Below are 24,009 nucleotides of genomic sequence, written 5' to 3'. Positions count from 1 at the left end.
GTTGATGCACAATAAAATATTGAAGATGCATTTTTTTTCTGTGTATTCTGATGTACAATTGTTATTCATGTGAGGTATCCTCCTTGTCTGTGGCTGTGTATCAGCCTGACACTGTGGCGGCAGACTGCCTACTCTTAGCACTGACATTAGATTATCTCCCAGATGGAGTCAGATTATGGGCTGAAACAGACTACTGAAGGGTCAGGAAATGTTGCAATATCCCTAAAACCCATCTACAGTCATCTGCTCAGGGGCAGGAACTCAATAAACGAAGGCCGCCAAAAAAATATCATTTTGAATTCAGGACATAAAAATACACGCCAACTTGAAATTTAATTTGCTAGAATAGAAACAGTGAGATTCAATTCTCCATAAATGCTTTTTGTGAAGCAGTTGTGTTTTTTCTGACAGTAATGTGCCCATGTTATAAATTACTTTATATTCCACTACAGACACAATTCTGCCCTCAGTTCTCTGTTTAAGATGATTACTCAATTTCCCCTCAAAATCATTGTAGTCATTACATTTTCATCTGATCTAATCTAATCTAATGACTCTATGATTGTTCTGTCTGAGGCGAACGCAAAGTAACACGTTATTTTCTCTTCGGTTTTTTTTTTAAAAGCGCTGCTTCGCTTAAAGTCATGGCATGGCGTTGTGTTTGAATCATATGGGAAAGGGCATGTTGGGTGCCAGGAGCTGAAAGAGGCACTTAGGTTCGCTGAGTGCCGTTTCAGCAGCTGCACAGAGGGATGTTGCCTATTCATGAGAGTGACCTTAGCACACTGTCACTGCTCTCCTGCACCTGCAATGATTTATCGGTTACAGAACGCTGGGCAGCCGGATGATACGCCGGCGCTTGTGCATGGAGCAACACACACAACCCCCCCCCCCCCCCCTCCCTTGAGCCTTTGTCCTTCCCTTTCAACTCGGTCGACCACATCAGGAACAAGAACACGCACGCAAACACACGCACACACTGCCAATGAGTCTACACCATAACTGCATTTTGCCAATCATTACTGTAAAAAGACCAGGCTTGTATGTTTGATGGTGCTGAAACAATCAGTCTGTCATTTATCAAGTGGAAATGTTCAAAAAAAAAACATCGCCGGCTCTGACTTCTCAATGTCATCATTTTTCTCCTTGTCTCTTTTTGCCCAACTGCTGGTTGGGCAAAAAAAAGCAACTTTAAAATGTCACCTTGGGCTCTGGGAACTTTTGTCACTTGTGTCATTTTATAGACTGAAATATTTCATCTTTTTAACTTGCGAACATGCACATTACTGGAGAACAAGGATAACCTCCTCCACCGAAAGTTTCTCTATTTGCTTGCTTGTCACCGTTTCATGTTATCTCCAGTTTTTGTGGCGCTATTTTCTATTCAAAACAAAGACTTCATCAAAGAAGATGAGCTTTTGTTTGTTTCAGGAGACAAACGGGAGACGGGAGAGAGAAACCAGGCCATCACAGAGAGAGGAAAGGAAACAGAAACAAAGACAGAAAATGAGCAGCAAAACAGAGAAAGCCATCGCACAGCGTATTGAAACTCCATGAAAATGAAGGAGCCGAATAACTCCAAAGTTCAGAGTAGCAAATGTTTTACAAATCACCAGACGCACAGAATCAACATGAGCTTGTTTATAGCAACTAGATTATCCAAGATGCAAGGACATGTTATCCATCAATGATGAGCTTTTCAATGCATTTAAGGCACATTTCTATATAAAAAATAGGGCATTGGTGCACTGCAGATGTGTAGTGTGTGTTATATATATATGTATATGTGTGTGTGTGTGTGTGTGTGTGTGTATGTATGTGTATATATATATATATATATATATATATATATATATATATATATATATATATATATATATATATATATATATATATATATATATATATATATGCAAAACATGATTTTATGCACTGCCCAACACTGTGTCTATGTATTCAAATATGTTTGGAGAACTAATTATGTGAGGAGCTCGGATGTCACTCAATCATTGTTGTTGTGTTTGTGTGTGTGTGTATTTCATCAGTGGAGGGAATAACATGTGCAGTGAAACTTCAAATCAGATCTTTACTCAGTCTAAGCAGCAGATCCAGAAAAATACTGGAGCTTGTGTAAGTGTAAAATGTTGAATTATGTGGAGCATCGATTTTCTTCCTCACCGTCTCAGAAGGAGTGTTTTATTGAGGGACCTGAGGCTGATAATATCCTGGCTCACAGCCGTCTCTTTTGCCATCTTGCCTGTAGCACAGATTTATACTCTCGGCTGATTAACCTGTCTATTCTCAGGTCCAGCTGCTATATGTTTTTTATGAGTATTCTGAGCGGTTAAAGTCAAACTGTTTACTTTGCGTCACTGCAGTCCCATTAAACCCTGTAATAGCTTAAGTTCTCGGTGACCCAAAGTTCCTCACAGTTGTATTACACACGTAACAGATCCAAAGGTGGAAGGAACTGCAGTGGCTTATAATAGAAGATAGATTATTATTTTTTCATCAGCGTCAAAAATCTAACAATAGCTCTCTCTCCCCTCAGCCTCATCTCGTCCAGGCGATACTACTTTGAGATCCTGCACAAGCAGGATGACAAAGGCTCGGATCACGTGGAAGTTGGGGTAAGTGGACCAATCTAATCACATGAGCTCACTTCCTCTCCTCAACCTCTGTGTCTGCACGTCTTCTCCCTCCCAGTCACTTCACTCTCGCTTACTCTGAACTTGTAGCCTGTGTTTAACCGATTCAAAGTGCTGGATGGTGACAAATGAAAGGGAGCGTTTGAAGTGGAAAGATCTCTCCCTCCGTTAATGTACATTACTTAGCGCGGTGCTCCTCTTCCCATGGTCTCATGTGATCACAACTGCAGGCCATGAGAATGACCTCCTTGTTGTCACGCTGGCTTGCCCTCCGAGCGGGGAGCAACTATTCTTCTATTCCATTACTTTCCTCCCCCGTCTCACTCTCCTGCTGCACTTCTCATTGTTTTTTTTTCCCTCTGTCTGTATCTTTGTTCTGTACTTTTTGTTCTTCCCCTCTAACTTTCCGTGTTCCTTCCTGTTCACTTCGACTCTCCACTGCACCATTCCTCCCTCAGTAGTGGTGTGCTGCACCTCGGGCGAAGCTCAGAGATGAGTGAGGTTTAATTCTGAGATGAAGTTTCAAACGAGAGCCCACACGCCTTGTGTGAGCGTTATGCTTTGAGTGGGAGGGTAGATGGAAAAAAAAAGAGATCATTGGCGTGTGTGTGTGTGTGTGTGTGTGTGTGGAATGAATCTCTGAACAAGCCCCGGGTTATTGCCATCATGGTGACCATCATCAGCAGAGCTGGAGCTGCGCTCTTCTTTCAGAAAACCTCAGTGTCATTTTTGCACCCTGATGGTTAATGATTTTTCTTTACTTCTTTCTCAGTCTATCTTTATCCCCTTGCAAACTCTGTGTCATTGCCCCTGGCTACTCCCCTATGCCACATTTATGTCTTCCTATTAGCGCTTGTTAGTTTCTTCCTGGGTTTTTATATTCTAAACTGTTCTGTCATGTTTTTGTTTTCTTTTTTTGCCCACCGTGTTTCCACAAGCCGCTCCTTCGTCTTGGCCACAGTTTCCATCACTGCTGGACTCTTTTCTGTGTTTCTCTTGTCTCTCAAGAATCCTTCAGTCTGAGAGAGAGAGAGAGAGAGAGAGAGAGAGAGAGAGAGAGAGAGAGAGAGAGAGAGAGAGAGAGAGAGAGAGAGAGAGAGAGAGAGAGAGAGAGCTATACTGACCCTTGGGCCCCCAGTTTGGCTCGGCAATGGTGAATCTGGTGAATCTGGCCCAGTCAGCTGAGAACTATACCTAAGTCAAGGTTTTCATGCAGGCTGTATAAAATGTGCTGTTGGTGGCAACTCTCCTAAGTATTATTCTGTTGTAGGAAGCTGTGGGTCGTTGGTGTGGGTGTGTTATGAATATTCAGCTGATGATGTGCAAGTGTGACTAATACATTACTGCCTGTGACAGCCACAGCCCAGTGGCAAACAAATTAAACTTTACTTGGAGAGCCGCTGTATCGGGCAAACAGACTGAGTTGGTGAGATACAATCCAATAACATATTTATTCTACTGGTTAATCTGGTGCCAGTGGGGAGCAGGAGGTCCTGGGGCGAGAAGGTCTGACTCTCTGCAGGTGTCAGGCCGACGCGGTGTCACTCCCAGCCTGCCGCTTGGTCAGTGGTCAGTATTAGATGGTCGAGCAATCCACAAAGAATAAAGAGCTAAAAAAATCCTCTCAGGTTGGATGGGTCAAACCAAATACAGCAGACCACTGTTCATGCTCTGCTTGAAACCAAGTCATGGTAAATTGTGTACTTTTCCAATGCCACTTTTATAACCAGCGTACTTATTTCATGGAACAAAGATGTATTTATTTTAACCGCAACCGAGATCTTTCAGAATCTAAGCCCAACCGAGTCATTTTGTTGACTAAGTAAACCTACCTTGGAAGTTCATTTTTGAAAAGAGACCGTATACATGTACAAGCTGGTGGATACAGACACACAGCCCCAGGACACTCTGGCAAATTCATTAAAGTCGACTCAACTTCTACAACAACATATATGTCATCTGTCAAATGCAAGCAGACTAGGAGCAAAGTGAATGGTGTAATTGTGAGGGGAACTGCCGAGCAATAATTCTCAGTGGGTTTGTTGCTCCAGTCGACCCCTATGACATACCATATGCATTACTCTGTTTTTCAATATCAATATATTGATGAGAGCCATTTTAAAATAGATACACAATTGATACGCTATTTAAACCTGAAGCCTGGATCATATAAAGTCTTCTCACTGATATCTGGAGCAACATACCCACAAAAACACAGATGCTGGAATGTGTGGCTTTTCCTGTTTTGACACCTTATGTATCAGAGGAGACACATAGCTATCCACGTCTACCTCGGGTATGCAGTGTTGTTGACATGGAAATTCCAAAATAGAAGAAACGGGGAAAAGTGAAACAACAACAAAAACTTCAGCTTTTGCACGGGCGATTATGAAAGATTTATGGCGTCGAATTTAAAGGTTTTGCTCTCTTAATCACATATTATTGGCTTGATCTAAGAACAGAGACTGAATGGACACAGATGTCAAAAAAGAGAGGAGACAGAAATAAGGAGGAAATAATAAATGGGACAGGAGTCTGCAGAACGATATATACTGTTCACCGAAGGCCTTTGTGTTAAATATTCCTATTCTCTGTAGCTCGTGGTATTTCATTCAAATCATCCAGAAAATGTTCATGTGATTATGTCTACCAGTGAATCAAGGTCATGTGGCCATCTCTGTCTCTCTCCTTCACCCCATCCCCCCCCCCCCCCCAGCCAACTACTCATGAGGCCATCAAAGTGGGTTTGTACTAGTAGAAACGATTTAATGAAGCGTATAAAAGTCATGCAGCAAATCAAGATACTGTGCGGGAATGTGTGCATGTGTGTACGCAGCGCTGTCTTAGCAAGTCCCCTGTGTGTGATTTAGCAGCGGAATACATTTCACACCTTGACAAAAATAGCAGATTTACCGTGACCAGCCCACAACAGCATAAGCCCAGGGCTCACATAAATCCACAGAAACCCAGGCACTCATTTGTTAAAGAGCGGATAGCGTGGATTCACAGCTCTTTCTCCTCTGTTCTGCACCAAGCTGTGATTGCATGGTCAAAGGTGGGATGTTCCTCTGGGAAAGTATTTGTTTAGCAGTGCTTGTTATAAAGAAACAAGGAGGGTGTAAATATCGGATAACACACAAGCGCAGTCTGGAAGTTACCTTTTGGCAAGACAATAAAAAAGAGAACCTGTGTTCTCTCTGTGTTGGTCCCTTTACTATCGTGTGAAGGAATTAGAGGGAATGGCTGCAGGAAGGCGCAACATAAACAACATTAGAGACATGAAGAGACAGGTTAGTACTAGTGTGCCTTTCTCAAGGGGGTGGAAACAACTGCATTTGTATGTATGAACAGCAGGCCAACCAATGAGGAGACTGTTGAGTTGTTAGAATGAGCAGTGAGTTACTAATTCTGCAATCTGTTTGAACATTTACGCGACTGTGTGCTCAATACTCTCCCATTAATTTCAAACAAACTCTTTGGAGCCGTGACTGTTTTTTAAATGGATTTCATGTTGTCGAAAGAAGACTCGGGGAGATTCTTAAATGTCATCTGGATCTTTGTCAGTGACACGCAGGACCTTTCCACTTGCCTAATGGAAAACGTCTCTTGCTTTTAGTCTTGTGACAGAATGAAGGAAAGCGTTGGCCATTAAACGGTGTGATTGAGAGGTGGAGGCGGTGGGAGAAAGAAGAGAAGAAAGTCACGCCTTAATTAGTAATGGGAAACTCTATGGTGTTGGATTTAAATGGAGGATTTAAATGGTAACATTTGTATCACTTCTGCCAGACCAAGTCTCAAACTGTAGACAGATTAATACACACACCCATGTATGCATATGCACCCATCTACCCCGGCCTCCGCACACTCACGGGTGCATTCCCTGAGGCACGACCATACTCACGCTGGCCTTTCAGCATCTGCCAATAGAAATCAGCAGTGGCCCATGTGACCTGGAACAAGTTGGTAGAGTATACTGTGTGTGTCGTTTTACTTTTCTCTCAGTTCCTCTTCCACTTCAACACCTTGCAGGGGGTTCGGCAGGGAGTCATATTTATTTTTTGTTTACTTTGTTTATTTTTATTTACTCTTTGGTTTTCACTGTGCTTGTTTTCATATCCTTTTTTTTCCCCCTTTGACTTTTTTCCCCCAATTGTTATCTCATTTAGTTCACTCTTTAGCATTAACATGCATGCATTAACCTTTTTGACACGCATGTTAAGATCTGAGATTCAAGATGAAGGTGTCAGTCAATTTGGAGATTTTAATTTGCCCTGGTCTTTCTTTCCCTCCATTCCAAGAGGTCCTGTATATGAGAGGATATGGTGAATAAAAAGCAGCACCACCAGCATCCATATTTACCTCGCCAACAATCGTTTTTTAATGACATGGGATGTTCTCACTGCAATATTCATTGTCCTTATACGCTGTAGATGGCGACATCAATGCCAGTCAGTGTGACTGTAATGATTGCGTGGCGATCTCCCAGGCTCTCTCTATGAGGACAATGAAAAGTGCAAGACATGGACATCATTTCTCAATCAGAAATGCTCATCACATAACTACATTATTCTCATTCATGTTATATCCATTTGTAAAAACCACAGGCCAACCATTATGTGGATTTAAAAGCCATTAGTCGAGCGGATGCTCATATCTCTCTTCCTGTCTTTCATTTCAGGCACTTCCCAAAGAGCACCGTCCCACACGCGACATCATTTAAACTTTAAAAAGGACGCTCCATAGCGTCCCGTCCACCTTGCCCATTGTGTCCTTTTCATATTAACTTTCATGTGCTGACATTATCTTACTAACTATGTCTCTGTTCCACTGAATTTTACAAAGACACTGCATGTTATCAATGAGGAAGGGTAATATTTGGACACATTTACTAAATTATAATTGCCTTGAGCAGGTGGCCGTTTCTCAGTAGGTCGTGTTTCTGGTGAGAAATTACCTCAAAATCTTTCTTCCTCTGTCTAGAGTACAGTTTTCATCTGTGTGTGTTATAAAGCTTCTTGTATTTAAAGACACACTGGTGTTATTCAGGTATTCAGGTCATGTTGAATGTGTTAGATTACATTGTGCCGTTGTATTTTATCATTGGCTGTTTTTTTAATGTGCCATTGGCTACGTCAGTGCAATCATGTTAATGATTCCAGTGTTATTGTGTTTCCAGTAAGCAATATGTTGACTAAAGTCTGTGGCTGCAGAGCAAGCAAGTGAGATTTTGAGAGGTGTGCGAGGACATTCTTCATGTCATGGAAGTTTGACTTGATTTGATTCTAGTCAGAGTGTTTGTGTGACTAACCGGTTCCCCCTCACAGCACACAGGGCACCGCTGTAAACGCACACACTACGACGTGCCAGTAATTGCTATGGATATTGGGCTCATTTGTCTTTCTGGAATGTCTGGTCTGAGAGACTATGGCTAATGTATAATTCAACATCGAAAATAAAACACCCCGTCACTGTATCCACCTCCTCATCTCTCTTTGAATATTGGTCCTTCGTCTCCAGGCGAGACATGATATTACATGGAAAAACAAGCCACTGTTTTCACGTCAGTGTCACAGGGAATGGAGAGGCATGGAAGTGTTTAGCTCTGTTTAGCTGTCAATTGGAATAAGAGCATAATCAGTCATGAGCTTTAAGTCCTTGTTTCCATGCTGTAGTTTTTAGTGAGGCGCTTTTTTCAGCTCTTCTTCGCCGTCTGCATCCCTTGTCAACTTTCGTTGCATTAAAGTTCTACAACCGTATCAGTAGAGCATCAAAAGACTGCAGTCTTCTGTGTCTCCTGGGCTCTGTGAGGCTCTTAACAGATACCTCCCATGTCAGGAGTTTCTTCTTGTTACTCTCTCAGACTCCTGTCACTGGGCAGCACCATATAGCTCCACGCTGCACACTTTCCATTAATGTGTGTCTCTCCCTACCAACGCTGTCATAGCTTTTCTTGCATATCATCAGTAAATAGAGCTTTTTCTTGTCATTGCTTGTCATCTCACATATTGTAACCATGTTCTTGAGAAACACATGTATCATTATTTAAAATCAGGTCATAAACTCTGAGTTGAATTGCCAGCTGTATCAAATAAAAGCATGTCTTGTAAAATATTTGCTTCTCCACATTGTTTGGCTAGAACAAATCGACATGCCCCAAATGGACCGCCGTTATTTTCTCAGATAGAAGAAATGGAGTCACATTTCCCTAAAAACCCAACCGAAGGAGACAAAGAGACAAAGACTCAAAGGTTGTTTATATTTATATGAGCTGTCATGAGCTTGTGAGCTGTCACTTTGCCTTTTTTTTTTGCACCACAACTACACCAAATAATGATTGGGTTGTTGGCAACATGCCAGACTCAATTAAAGTCACGGTTTCTACGGCCCAACATTTAAACTCAGAATGAAAGAGCACGGTCTCCATGGTGGTCGAAGGAAAGCTTATAAGTCGTATTTACTGTTCTGGCAATAGTGAGAACTGCATATTTCTCTTTTCCTCGGTAACAACATCCAACTCTTCTTGTTTACCGTGACTGTTCTACCTCCGTCTTTCTCTCACTGTCTCTCATGTGTCTTCTTTCTTTCTTTCTCCATCCACCCCCCTTGACTAAAGCACAACTTTGGGAACAAACAAGCCTTCCTGAAGCAATATTTACCTCATCCATCCCTGATCTTGCCTTCATCGACAGCTTAAGATCCTTTTTTCCACAACTCGACAGCTTGGATAATTAGTATCTTATGTCTGTCAGAAACTATCATTCTAGATCACATATATGTTTGAATTATAAGGCTTTTTGATTATTGCCAATACATTTCATGAAAAGGATGAAAACAACAATGCATTATTTTGTCTTTAAATACTTTCCCGCTTCCATGGCTCTCAGTCCGAGTCAGTCTGATTTGAAGGTGTACATTTTTGGGGTTTGGTCACAAATATATAGTTTACATTTGAACTAAGTGATCAAAACAGCGGGGCGCTGTTGCTTTTAGCAAGTTAGAGAAGTAAATACTGCATTTGTTGTGAACTATCTTCAGCCTCGGAATATTACATATATGCTACGTGCGTAAATAATTCGAAACCACCTTTCATGTCTTAGTCTCCAACAAAGTGGTTCATGTGGTGCAATAAGTGGCCTTAATAACTACAATTTCCAGTCTGTCCTGCCCTCGAACAATCAATGTAATTGTAAAGAGAGCCCTGTTCTCAATGGCCATGCAGGCTTACCAGCCTACCTACCTATACATGAATAAATAATAACAGTGTAGTGCCACTCTCTTCCTGCCTGTTTCCCTCAGGCAGGTGTTGTCAGGCTTGTTAACATCTGTCTTGTTCCTGCCGTCCACACTGCCACAGACTTTTCTCTGTTTACCACTCTACTAATTTGGGCCCTCTGCCAAGTGTCCGTGATTGAGACACAAAGAAAGAGATGGAAAACTGATAGAACGCACACAGTCAACCTCTCCGTCCTCCGCTAAACAAATGGACATGGACAACAACTGGGCGGCCTTCGTCCAGTTCAGCCGTCTGACTCGATTCACCTTCATTCTGCTAAATCCTTAGAAAATCTAGGACATGACTGGGAGACGGCGGACTGGAAGAGTTTACTTCCTTTTGATCTTATTTGGCCTCAAATCTGAATTGATTTTTACGCATAATGAAAAAGGTAAAATAGTTTAATTAGGTTATTACCTATTTATGGCGCCTGAGGCTTTGGGGTAACCGATTGAATTGAGGGAAACAGCTTGTCAGTGTGTGTGTGCGCATGCATGTCTACTCAAACAACAAACCACACACGCTTTGTGTGAGTTGGAGCAACACCCTCTTTGGCCAGCTGAATGAAAACAATATCCAAACCTTATATGTCACTAGGTGGTCAGGGAATGACGAAACGTGATGAAACAACACTGCTGGCTGCCCATTGCTCTTTTGCTCTGCGATTGGTACTTTTTATCATTTCCCCTTGGATATTGATTTTCTTTCCTCTCTGTTGAACTTATGGGGCCACAAGCAGGCCTCTGCTTCTTCCTGCTGCACCCTGTGAACACTATTTCAGAGAGGACACACCCGCGCACACAGGATACCCACACACACGCACGCACACGCAACCTTGTACTTCTATCTTTGTGGGGACACTTATTGACATGAAGCATCCCCTTACCCTGAAGCTTAAAACCCTCAAACGGGTTGTTGAAGGTCTGGACAAAATGCCCTTCCTTACTTACTACACACAAAGACAAATGCGTTGTGTACACACAAGATGCACATGCACAACAAGTCAATATCTCCCTTGGAGGAATTAATCAGAGACTATATGGGGCCCGACAATGAACAGGAAGAAAATCACACGCAACTTTGAAATAGGCCAAACTTTCAAGTGCTCTCACGGCTGAAGTAACATCACTCGACTGTCTGGCTTCATTGAGACGAGTGCGCACCCTGCCGCTGACCCTCTCCCTACATGCAGCTGAAAAACGTCAGTCAGTCAATCACAGCCCAGATTGTTGGAATACAAAGCACCAGAAGAAGACCGCCACGCGTAGGAAGACCTTGAGATAATATTCTCAAGAGTGAACTTTTTCACAAAAGAGCTTCTTTTTTTTTTATATTCAAGTCAAATGTTTCATAGTTGAACACTGACACACTGCTTGTTGTGTGATTCGGCTGCGAGTCAAACTAAATCAAGTTGCAACTCCCAGGAGGTCTCCCATTTTTTTTTTCTGTTTGTAGAGTCGGGCTTTGACAGCCGTCTGCCTTGACCTTGAAGACAATCACCCTGAAATAATGGCACAATGCTGAAGCCTTGGATGGCCTGTTGAGCTGCTCCCTGCTGCTGCTCGGCATGATGTCGCCCCGTGTCCTTGTGCGTTGTTCTTTTATAGGTGCACTTGTTTAGGTACGTGTGCCTCTGTGCTCATGTGTCAGGTGTGGAGGAGTAGCATACAACGACCAGCAGTATCTAAAGCCATGAATGTGTTACATACACAAGTGGAGCTATTTGCATAAGCCTAAGCAGGGTGTTTATATTTGTATGCTCAACCTAACGGCTGGAAAATGACCTGTCTCCTGTCGTTATATCCACGGTAACCAGAAGTGACGTGGTAATTGTGAAATCTATTTAAAAGAATTGTAGCTCTCCCTCTCCTTGTTTGCAACGCCCCCCCCACGCTTCTCTCTGTTTTTAGGTCATTACTAGATCTTCCTCTTCACACCTACTTGTCACGGCTCTGTTCTCGCTCTGCTCCCTGTCGGTTTTCTCTTTTTCTTCTTCTTCTTTTTTTTGCTCCATCAGTGGTCTTACATTTCTTGTTCTCCGCTCATGTGCCACACTTTTTTTTGTTTCTGCTCCCTCTTCCCTCTCTGGCTAAGTGTGTTTATACAGAAAACCAGCATCAGATCAATCCTGCGATGCTGCTGAGATCAATACACTGAGTGTCACAGTTTAGCCAGCGAACAGTGATGGATGCATTCTGCTCACCTTATACTTTTCACATGTTGACATTTAGTTTTCTACTCTCACTTAATCCTCTCCCTCTCTGCTTTCACTCACAGTGGCGTCCGTTCCTCCCTGGTCTGAAATATGAAGTGATAGACTCAGCCTACATCTCCCTGTACACAGGTAAGAGCTCTTCTGCCATGCTGATAGACTGCATGAAAGGCTTCTTGTCTTGGACCGGAAATTAATTCCATCATGATTTTTTTTTTAATTGACTTTCAAGTGTTTTGTTGTTTGCAGCTACGATACACATGGGACTCTTTAATGTTTCTAGGGTTTTTTGTGTGCTCAGAGCTTGCCAAATTGAAACAGGAAATGATGCCACAAAAAAAAACCACTTCATTAGTCTTGTCTGGTATCGATCAGTAGCCTTCTTTGAATCAAGATGTGCTTCTCTCTTGTCCTTTTAAACAAACTCATATTTAAGTCTCGATAAAGGCTTGAAATCATAATTTGGGCAATTATCATATTTAGTTTCTTCTCATAAAGGAGAAGCTGCAGATTGTCCCCATTGGAGTATGACATGTCTTCTCTCTGTTGGGCCAAAGAGAAGATACAGAATGCAATAGATAAGATAAGATAATCCTTCATTAGTCCCTCAGTGGGGAAATTACAGGATTACATCAGTCTTGCTCACAGTAAATAAAGATTAAGTTATATAAATAAACAGTAGAACAGTAAGAAAACAACATTTAAAAAATGAAACAGTAAGAAGAATATGAAATAGTCAAATGGAATAAAAAAAAGTCAGTGTGTATAAAAAAGTATTGCACAATAAGTAAAAATGTGTATGCATTTTTACATTTATAATAGATGCCCCATTTCTCTCTATAGGTGTCATTCTAAGCTGAGATTAGAGCACAAGCTCCCAGGTAGATCTCTAGTCTAACCTCTACACTAGCTCCAAGAATAGCAGTGTGTCTCAGGGATTCAGCATCGTTAGCAAGAGGAAATGCCAGCTGCACAGAGAATGATGTGTGAAGTTGTCATTTTGGGCAAAGCTGCAGGTTGCTGGGGATGTGTGCCTTTTTGTGTATGACTGGCTATGGCAGCTGAAGAATAAGGCCTTGTAGAGTTTATGAGGTCACCTGCTGAGTTGAAACACGACCGTGTCCTCATCTGCCTCCCTCCACCCATCCATCGCTGCTCCTCCCTTTATGTCTTACTGAGTTTCTCCCTTTCCTCACTGTAGAACGTGTTTATTATCCCTTCCTGTCTGACACAGGGAAACCTTGTGTAGGCTTTCCCAGTTTAATTTGGTCTCTATTTGGCTTTTCAATTAACACCATTGTGAGTTCAGTAATTGCATCACTTAAAGCTATAAGGTTGGTAATCTGGAGAAACTAGCAATAGGATGCTAGATTTTTTAACTCATCCAACCAGCCAATTATTTTTCCATGCAAGTAGCTAGCAGCACACATGCCGAAAAATTGCTAAGTCTCGTGAGAAAGTACATTGTTGTACATTTACAAACATTTAGTGATTCTAAACTAACTTTTTCTGCTCATGTCTCTGGAAAACCAGCAAAGGTTTTGCCAAACTGGAACTCAAAAATGCAATTGGTACACATGGAAGCCCTTATCTTTTAATTGAGTGTTTCTTGATGTAGTATCTCATCTGAATGGTTTTCTCCACATCTGTCTTCATAGAAAAAAAAAAAAACTAAAACAGTTTAAGTGTGTGTTATTGAATTTTTACAAATACAATCATCCTGTATGTCATCATATAATTGTTCATGGTAGATGTGCAGGGAAGTTCAGTGCAGCTCCAAATACTCCACAACAGTTGTGAATGAATTTACACCATCACACACACACACACACACACACACACACACACACACACACACACACACACACACACACAGACCAGGAAAATCAAATAAGCAAAAAACTCTAAATGGTTTCTATATTTGCTTTGTATTACCACATGGATGAGGTCTTATATCTGTTCCATACAGAAATAAGGTGTTTGTTTGTCATTACAAACAAACAACATCTGTGCAACATCATAGCAAAGAGGGAAGAGTGCTGTTGTTTTCTTTGTTTGTTTTTTTCTTGTGAGGATTTCAGTAACGTAGATAATTACTTCTTCTTGGCAAGGCTCACGTGTACTGTAAACCAGGTATGTGATCAGCAGATGTCTTATTGTTAGAAGAAACAAAAGAGGCTTTTCTCAGTGTAGCGCGTGCACAGAGACACACAAACTGAATGTGCACACTCCATCCTAAAAATGATGCTGACCACCGTGTTAATTACAAAGCATTTCTCCCATCAGGCCTTGCTCCTGACATGCCATTAATCACAGATGCTCTCCCCTCCTTTTCTGCTATCGATTGGTATAATTATGACTCTTCTCTGTATTTGTTTTCTTCCAACTTTTTTTCTTCTTCTGATCCTCTCGCTTCAGCTTCTGTTCCTGCTCTCTTCCTCTTTTCCCTTTGCTCCCTTCCCGTGGGCTTCACGTTTTGTCTTTTTTTTTCTCCCTTTCACGGTCGGTTAAGATTTACGGTGATTGCGATATTATCCTTCCAACAGTTAACGTTCAATTTGTTCAGCATTAAATCAAACAATCACACAACCGTGTGAAATGAAGATTGCCCCCTTTCCCTATACTACATCGTCTCTGCCTCACTTTCTGTCTCTCTGTCTCTGTATTTTTCAGATGAGTCCAATCTGAAGATGAACAGCGTGGACCACATCCCCCAGACCTTGGCCAGTCACATCCGTCTCCCAGAGGAGGCTCAGGGAAGCAGCATCACGCGGCACGGAGCGGATATGCTGAAGCCGGACCCCAGGGACACCTTCTACAGCAGTAAATCTAACATTCATCATTTCAGGCTGTCACCTTTTTTCTTTCCTCATCCTGGTTTTCTGGCCTGTCATTTTCTCTATCTGACTGATTGACTGTCTGGCTCGCAGTCTCTCTGGCTGTCAGTTTAGCTGTGCTCAGACTTTTGTCATTTTGTCTGCTTGGCTGTGTCCCCTTTTTGTTTTCCTCCTCGTTTTGTCGTTGCCTTGATCATCTCCAAGTTTTCTGACTCTTAAGTTTGTACAAAGCAGAATCTAATATACACATTTGTTTGTACATCATCTCAAATATTCTCCTCTCCTTCTCTCTTTCTCTCCTCTCATCAGCTCCTTTGATCGACCCCTCCCGACTGGAAAATGTTCTACCAGCATGTCTCTACTCTCCAACATATGTTGTCAAAGATTTTCCCATCGCCAGATACCAGGGTCTGCAATTTGTAAGTCACCTTCCCTCTGGATCAGAAATAGACCTGCAGTCATTTTAACATTGTCGGTTTGCTTCAGACCATATTTTAAGAACCTCATTACATGATTTAAAAATGCATAAAAACCTGTAAATATTTAACTTAAGCACTGCACACTACCACGCTCACAGTATATCTGATTGTTAGTTAAATCTGTTTGCTCATATCCTGATGAAGGCTAAAACTGGCTTCTATGTATTTTTCCACCTTCAATAACCTAAATTAACTATTCATCTATTCAAACATATTTTCAATGTCATATTGCTTAGTGGATCTGTGTGTGTGTGTGTGTGTGTGTGTGTGTGTGTGTGTGTGTTTGTGTGTGTGTGTGTGTGTGTGAGAGTGAGTTCCTACTAACATAAGACCGATGGGCTCATCCGAATGGCCATGAATATCATGAAAGTAGTCTTCTACCTTGCTTGAATTAAAAGTATCCTCTTGCAGTATCAGCATAACATTCAGATCAACTGAAGAGTAAAGACAAGAGCAGAGAAGCTAGGTGTATGCTGGTTTGCTTATTACAACCGCATCTCTGCTGTAGGATCAGAAGACATTGAGGAAGCGGGTAGTGTTGAGCGCTGCTCCCCCCTTTAGGACAACATGAGTTACTGCAGAGGCTGCGGCGATTAAGTGAACATTAGAGCCACATCACGCAGTAAATCCATTTTAGATTTGACAGGAATCACTTCAGCAGACATGCAGCATGATGGAGAGCAAGCGGCTGATTCGGGTTAAATGCTGGGATTAGATTAAAGAGACAAGTGACATGTAATCTTTCTTCAGGTCTATCTGTCCTTCGTTTACCCCAACGACTTCACACGTCTCACCCACATGGAGCGAGAGAACAAGTGTTTCTACAGAGAGTCCCCTATCTATTTGGAAAAGTAAGCACATTTTGTTTTATCTCTTGGAGAGCAAAGGGAACGTTTGTCTCTGTCTTGTATATTTGAGCGAGTACACTGATTATGCAGAATAACTGCTCAACTGTCTGAATTTGATGACAGTGATTAATTCGACCTCTCACTAAGAGATTAAGTTTATTATGCTGCAAGGCACATTGAAACGTCAACCTTCTCTTACACAACCTCCTTTCGGGGTTGTGTGTGTTAAAGTGTGTGTTCACGTGTGTGCGCTGCCTCCTCTTGTGTCTGCCAGGTTTGGGTTCTACAAATATATGAAGATGGATGAGGAAGAAGACGACAAACCGTTCTTCTTCCCTAACCCAGATGGTAAATTAATAATGAACCAACGCACACATACATACACACACACACTGTAGACACACTCTCTTTCATCTTTGCGTTGATGTCTCCAGATTTCTTAGATGAAGAGGAGGTGGTAGATGTGGAGGACGAGGTAGAGATCGTTGGCACACAGTCGCCCAAGAAGCCCTCTCATCCCAGCCAGACCAGCCACACCTCCTACCCCTCCCATCAGCACTCTAAGCCTGCGCCAACACCAGCTGGCAGAGAGGGGGGCGAAGAAGAGACGGACCCTGATGAAGAGGAGGAGGGAGCTGTCAACAGTATCGTACACCGAAGAGAAAGGAGACATTTTCCTCACAGAGACGGACAGCTGGAAAAGGATCTGGACAAAGACTGGGGAAGAGATCACACAAACATGAGACAGGAAGCCAAGGAGGGACTTGAGGAGCTCCATACCAGGGTGCTTCCGCCCGACGTGGACAGTGTAGTCCGCGGTCGCTCCCTGACTTGGATCCGCACTGGTCCTGCAGAGTTGAGCCCTGGCAGGAAAGGAGGAGGAACAGGTGGCGGAGGAGGAGAGAAAGAAGCTGACGCACTGCCTAAACTGAGAAAGTCTTCACTCCTGTTCCCCCAAAAGTCCTCCCTCTCGGCCCTTGCCAGCCGAGCCAAGCAGATTCTCAGCAACTCCGCCCACAGCAACAACCTCCATGATGACAAAAACAAGCTCGCTGGAAACCAGAAGGAGAAGAGGGAGGAGAACAAGATCTACATCACCAGGCCTCGACCGGCCAGGGAGCGCGAGAAGGACAGGGAGAGGGAGAGGGAGCAGCGTCGAGAGAGGAGGGAGGAGAGGGCATCTCGCCACCCGAGAGAGGTGTTCCCGGGGGTCTTTCTGTACCAAACTGGGAAGACCACAAGGCTGGTGAACTTGGGTGCCAAAGGGGGAGGCATAACAAGAAGTAGAAGTATTGTTAGTGCCCCGCAACTCTGGCCCAACCCCCCAACAAAAGAGGGTAAGACATTTCCCCACAATGGAAGCGTCAACGTACCGGATGAACGTGTACAGAAGTCCGACAGCAGGGCAAAACAACCGGAGAAAAGCAAGAGGAAAGGGGAGCACCGGGATTTAAAGAATCCTGTCACTGCTGATGTACCCGGCAAAGGTGACCCGCTGACCCCTCTGTCCCATCATCAAGACGCCCCTCTCGTTACCCAGAAACAGTTAAACTCCACAGAAAACACACCCCAAGGTCAAACACGGGTCACCTCTTACCTCAGGACCTCCGAGATCACAGAGTCCCATCAGCAGCCAGACCCGGACGCCAACCCGCCAGAACTCGGCCAGGAAACAAGTCGCTCTAATCCCGACACCGACACCGATCCCGACCCCGAGCCAGAGCCAGAGGAGGGCGAGATGTCGGACTACAGCTACGAGGAGGTCGAGGCTCGGCCGGGTTGGGCAGAGGAGAGCATCAACTGGCAGAGGACCTTCTCGGTCAATCCGATGGACTTTGAGCTGCTGCGCTCTGACTGGAATGACCTGCGCTGCAATGTGTCCGGCAACCTCCAGCTGGCAGAGAGCGAGGTGGTGGACGTGCTGGCGCAGTACATGGAGAAGCTCAACGAACGCAATGGAGGGTGAGGATAAAGGGCAAGGAATGTGAAGAATGTCGGACTGTAAGGCTGCTTATGTTTCCCTGCAACCTTGGCAGCATCAAATGTGGTTTCTTATGCTGAGCATTATCTAAAGCAAGAAGTAATTTCACTGAGAACATATTGGTCATGCCCCGGTGCTCTGACTTCATGTTAGCAGTCCTCTATGTGCAGATTACCATTTTCTTCAGCGGTGTTTACAAACATTGATGTCCTTTGTGGAAAGTAGCTTGGCCAATCTGTTTTAATTTTCTTCCTAAATCACACGATGCAGACTTCACACTTTTTTTTAAGGTGGCCTGCTTACAGTCAAACAATAATGAATCCAGTTGGGAGAATAAAAGTGTGTTTTGTACTTGCATCCGCTCTCTTTCTTTCATATCCTCTGTGCCTTCTGAAGCTTTTTTTTTTTCTGTCTTTGCCGCAGGATCTACACCCTGCTGCGTATTGTCAACGTTGAGAAGCGCCGCGACTCGGCGAGAGGGAACCGTTACCTCGTGGAGCTGGAGCTAATGGAGAGGGGCCGCAGCGTGGTGCGTCTGTCAGAATACATTTACCTGCTGCTTCATCGCAGCAGGCAGGGCGAGGAAAGTCTGGAGAACACTGACTTTGCTCCGGCCTCGGCACCAGCTTCGGCCCCGTCAGCCGCCACGTCCAGCCTCGACACCGCGCCGCCTCCCCCGCCCTCCACCAGGTCCCCCGTTCGGCCCGGAGCGACCCCCTGGAGCACCGCCTATGCTAAGCCGCTGCTCTGCCAGCCGGTCATGCTGCAGTGGAGGAAAGATGTCATGGTGCACTTTGTGGTCCCAGGTAAGTCCAAAGGGGCACTTTGGTTAACTTTCAAAAGTGAATAAACAGTATTGGAACTAAAATGAACGAGGATTATTTAGGGGACATATTAATATTTCCTTTGATCATCTACTTTTTCGTTTGTTCTTACTTTCCTTCAGTGAAAAACCAGGCCCGCTGGGTCCAGCAGTTTATCTCTGACATGGAGAATCTTCATCGCCAGACAAAGGATGACAATTTTAACATAATAATTGTTGACTTTGAGAGTGAAGACATGGACGTGGAGCAGGCACTGAGAGAGAGCAGTGTACCAAGGTGTGTGTGTGTGTGTGTGCGCGCGCGCGCGTGTGTGTAATACAATCAGCCCTGTGCGTCAGGACTTTACATGCATTTTGAAATATTTTCAGAATATTTTCAAGTCTGTGTATGTTTTGGTTTTGACAGATATGAGTATCTAAGGAGAGAAGGGAACTTTGAGCGCTCAGCGGGACTGCAGATCGGAGTGGACACTATTGAGGTTAGAGAAACACACACACAGAGGCAAGTTAACAATGTGCAATCTTGACAGGAAAAAGACACTCGCTGAAGGTCAGCCACTCGCACTGACCGCGTGACCTTTCCTGATGGACAGACAGAAAGAACACTCATGCATAATGAATACCAAACTGCTCGGCCGGTCTGTCATGGGCCGTGGATCTCGCCCTTACCTCCGAGCCTCCTCCTGCGTCCCTTTGCCTTCTCCCACAAAGCCCAGCTGTGGCTGACAGGGAATCGCTTAGACAGTTAGTTGCATTTCCTCTGTCATGTGTATGCCATCGCTGTCACATCCATTCCCTCTCACAGGTTATTTGTGTGCATGTGCCCCGACGCCGCTTTCTGGCTGTCTCTCTGTCACACGCGCATCCACACTCACCCACCCAGGGGTGTGGAACGGCTGGCAATCCGGACAGACGTTGATCCGTCAGTTGAGTGTCAGGGCTGTCACGGAGGGATGACAGGGCCGTCACTCCTGTCTGAATGACCTGCAGGCTCTGGAAGTAAAGACAAGCCACAGATGCTGAGCCCAGACTTCTCCACTTTCTTTAATCCTAAAATCCCACGTTAGGCGAATAGGAACACATGCAGCTCATGCACAGACTCATTCACGCACACTTTTCCTCCTTTTGCTCCTTCATCTAAAGATTATTTAGAGTTTATTTATAGATGTAACGAGTGTGTGCATGTGTGCTTGTTTGTGTTTCCTCTTGCAGGATAGTCACAGCATTGTGTTCCTGTGTGATCTGCACATCCACTTCCCTCTCAACATCCTGGAGAGCATCAGGAAGCACTGCGTGGAGGGACGCCTTGCTTTTGCTCCAATTGTCATGAGACTCAGCTGCGGCAGTTCGCCACAGGAGCCTGATGGTAACACACAACAAAACACACACACACACACACATTACACGCATGCACGCTCATACACGTCTACGCTCATACAAGAATAATCACACTCGCGTATCAACATAGTTTTTAAGTTTTGGTAGTTTCACACGTCGCTCAAACTCATTCCCCAGTTGCAGACGGCTACTTTACATTCATAATACTGGTTTTCAATTTACATGCATTAGAAAGGTTCTTGCATCAGAAGCACATAGTTGTACTGCAATGGCGTGCAATGGGAACAATATTTCCTTTTAACTTTTTTGTTATTTTCACAGGTTACTGGGAGGTGAACGGCTTTGGCCTGTTTGGAATTTATAAGTCTGATTTTGATAAGATCGGAGGGATGAACACAGAGGAATTCAAAGACCGCTGGGGGGGAGAGGACTGGGAGCTGCTGGACAGGTAACCCAGCAACAAGACCACATAATAGCCCTGCAGGGCATACTATAATAGGGCTTCAGCCTGTCTTGGAGCAATGTTAACATTTGCAGTTGTAGTTAAATTAGTTAATTATGTTCATCATATGCGTTTTAATGGTGGTTTTGTTGTACCAGATTGCATCATGTTGTACAGAAGCTTATGCAATTGTTGCCACTTCCTGTATGTTATAAGTTATTACTGTTCAGATACAATATTTATATGTTTGTCTGCTGTACCTCAAGTGTGTATGGTAAATGTCCTCTCTTAAAGCACTGGAGCTGGATAGTGTGCACAATGCCAATAGGTGCAGGACAAAAACAGCAGGAGAAACGGAGATAGTCTGCACCATAAATATTGCAAGCTCTCAGTGTTTAGGCCAGCAAGGTCTTTAAATATTCAGTGTGTGAAACGTCACTTACAAGACTGTTGTCAAGGCTGCTGCTATCAAAACGTGTTGAAATTATGAGCTGAATTTGGGTCTAGAAGCAGCCAGATGGATAATTGGGCAAATAAAACTCAAATGATCTGCATGTTTGGATACCACCCAGATGTAAGTTGGGTAAATTGACAGTTAAATAAAAGAAAGAAAAAAAGAGTAATGTTTCTATGATTTTGAACATGGCCCAGGAACAGTTGCTATGGCTGTTATAGTTCACACAACAGCTTAAAGACCCCAGTTTTGACCTGTTCCTCCCTCCCGCCCCCTCTAGGGTACTGCAGAACGGTTTGGAGGTAGAGAGACTACGCTTGAGGAACTTCTTTCACTACTACCACTCCAAACGAGGCATGTGGAACGCTCAGAACAAGAAAACCCAAAAGGGATAGCGCCCCCTCCTGGTCTGAGGAATCCACCTGCAGCTCCACTGTGTTCGTGAGAGAGAGAGACCTGTGGGAGCTCGCTCACTGCCTGAACTCTGCCTTTATTTGAAACGGGCTCCTTTCAGGGATGCCTCTGCTTCTCCATCAGCCCCTCTTGTATCGTCTGTACGAGGAAACAGAGTCTAAATCTGAACTTTACAAGCGAGCCGTTTACGCAGATAGACCTGAGTCATCGCTTTGCCTCACTGACAGAACTACTGTACAGAGAGGAGAGAGGCATTTTGTTCTCCTTCTCTCTGTCCTTTTTTTTTTGGTGCAATGTTTTCAGACAGAGTGGAAAGCAGCTGTTTTTGTGTGCGTGTGTGTGTGTGTGTGTGTGTGTGTATGCGTGGGTGGGTGTATATATATATAGGTGTATGTGAGAATGTTGCTTGTGTGTGCTTATGATGACAGAAAGCACTTTTTTTCTAACAAGGAGATGTGAAGACAACCTAAGATCATTTTTTCTAACATGCTCTCTCGTGAGAGCCCAATAGAATGTGTGTCAACATGTTATTCAGATAGATTCAGACATGGTGGCGTAGATCGAGTAGTGGAGGAACTTTGTCTTCGGTAAAATAGTTTATAAATACAACAACTTCTATCCGTTGGATTTCATTATGAGTGAGGTGCTGACGTTCTCCAGATCGCTGATATTATGAAAGAAAGAAAGGTTGTGAATCAGAAAAAGCCCTTTTCCAAACAAATAATGATGGATTTGTCCTCTTTATGTCTCTTTCTGTCCCTCTCTCTCACTCCCTCTGCATCCCTTCATTCTTCAACTCGTCACTGCCTCTTTCTCTTTCAACGTCACGCACATTTGTGTATTTTTTTTTCTCTTGAAATTTAAGATTTACGTACGACACCCATATTAATGCTAGCTATCGGTTAGGACATATTTCATTTTGTTTATCAACTGAAGTTTGTTCTGCTGTTAGCTTTTAATTTTTACTTGTCCTGACTGAGTACGGATGCACGAACATTTGGGGTGCTATTTACTGTTCTAAAACACTGAATTTGTGAACAGTTTACACATTTCATTTCTACTGATGGTATCCTCCATTCCTTCCACATTTCTAACCTCATTGTCAACTAGAACATAACACTTTAATAGGAGGGAAGCAGAGGACAGCAGTAGCAGCTTTGTGACGTTTGATTTCACACTGTCACACCATTGTATGAAGCATTTTCTTAGCTGAAAGTTGCATTTTAAATATTGTATTTGAGGGATTATACTCTGTCTCTCATATTAAAATAGGAAAGAGACAGGGGACGCTTAGCTGACATCGACACTCTTCTTTTAAGCTTGTATAAAGCTCCAACAGAAGGAAGACCAGGTCATGTGTTGGACAAAATGTGGCAAGGCATGGCTGTTTCACAAATGTGTGCCTTTATCAGGGTTTGGCTGCAGGCAGTTTTTAAACTACTCTAACGACAGAAGAGGGCAGGGACAGACAGAAATACTCGGTTATTTATCAGCAGGCTGTAATGTCATTGTAAATTTCAGATAAACTGTAAAAGAAGGAAACATGGTTATCTTCAATGGATTACAGAAACGTGTCAGTGTTGTTGTATTACCTTAGAAGCAGGAAGGAGTGGTCTTTGCAAGCCAGTTGCCCTGTTGATGAGATACACAGAGATGGTACTAATGACTACTGAGTAAAATCAGGAGGTGTGATGGAGACTCACTGGCAGCTGCCGTCCAGCAGGACCCCACCTGCTCCCATTCGTTTTGGCTGGAGGCCGGGCTCCTAATGCCTCTGTTTATGCAACATGGTACTTTTATTGATCGAAAGTGGCTTGAGGGCTTAAGGCTGGACACACACGTTGAAGACAGTTAATGATCTGTTGTTGACTATATGATTGTCAAAATGCCCTCCAAGACCCTTTCTTTGCCTCTACAGGAAGAGGTCTACTGTATGTCATTTAACACTGACATGGGACTATTTAAAGAACAAAAGAATCACAATAAATATAATAATCATATATATGTGTGTATATATATGTATGTATATATGTGTATATATACATACACATATATACATACATATATAAATGTATATATATATGTATATATATAAAACATACAAATTTAAAATAGGAATATACATTCCAAGGTAATTTCTGTGAAATTGTTTTGTAGAGAAAAGGTTTTAAGAATGTATTGTACTTTTATTTTAATTTGTTGGGGTTTTTTGCAAATAAAATTTTATGCTTACGTCCAGGTAATTTGTTTTGATGTTTTT

The 24,009-nt window shown here is 43.3% G+C and overlaps 1 protein-coding gene across 1 annotated transcript in view; it reads left to right on the top strand.

Moving 5' to 3' along the window:
- Positions 1–23,987, top strand: part of b4galnt4a (beta-1,4-N-acetyl-galactosaminyl transferase 4a) — a 127,630-nt gene extending 103,643 nt beyond the window's left edge. Inside the window, exons 8-20 of the mRNA XM_068603178.1 lie at positions 2,552–2,630; positions 12,199–12,265; positions 14,807–14,956; positions 15,280–15,389; positions 16,200–16,300; positions 16,572–16,645; positions 16,732–18,259; positions 18,702–19,084; positions 19,225–19,378; positions 19,508–19,580; positions 20,314–20,467; positions 20,761–20,887; positions 21,616–23,987. Coding sequence (XP_068459279.1) covers positions 2,552–2,630; positions 12,199–12,265; positions 14,807–14,956; positions 15,280–15,389; positions 16,200–16,300; positions 16,572–16,645; positions 16,732–18,259; positions 18,702–19,084; positions 19,225–19,378; positions 19,508–19,580; positions 20,314–20,467; positions 20,761–20,887; positions 21,616–21,730 — 3,115 coding nt within the window. The 3' untranslated portion in view covers positions 21,731–23,987. The remainder of the gene's footprint in view (positions 1–2,551; positions 2,631–12,198; positions 12,266–14,806; positions 14,957–15,279; positions 15,390–16,199; positions 16,301–16,571; positions 16,646–16,731; positions 18,260–18,701; positions 19,085–19,224; positions 19,379–19,507; positions 19,581–20,313; positions 20,468–20,760; positions 20,888–21,615) is intronic.
- Positions 23,988–24,009: the final 22 nt, after the last annotated feature.

The sequence above is a fragment of the Clinocottus analis genome, unplaced genomic scaffold (genome assembly GCF_023055335.1).
Source record: "Clinocottus analis isolate CAN_PGR_092001 unplaced genomic scaffold, fCliAna1.0.p SCAF_6, whole genome shotgun sequence".
Lineage (NCBI taxonomy): Eukaryota > Metazoa > Chordata > Actinopteri > Perciformes > Cottidae > Clinocottus > Clinocottus analis.
Note: the sequence above shows the minus strand (reverse complement) of the source record. Positions and strands in the feature narration are given on the sequence as shown.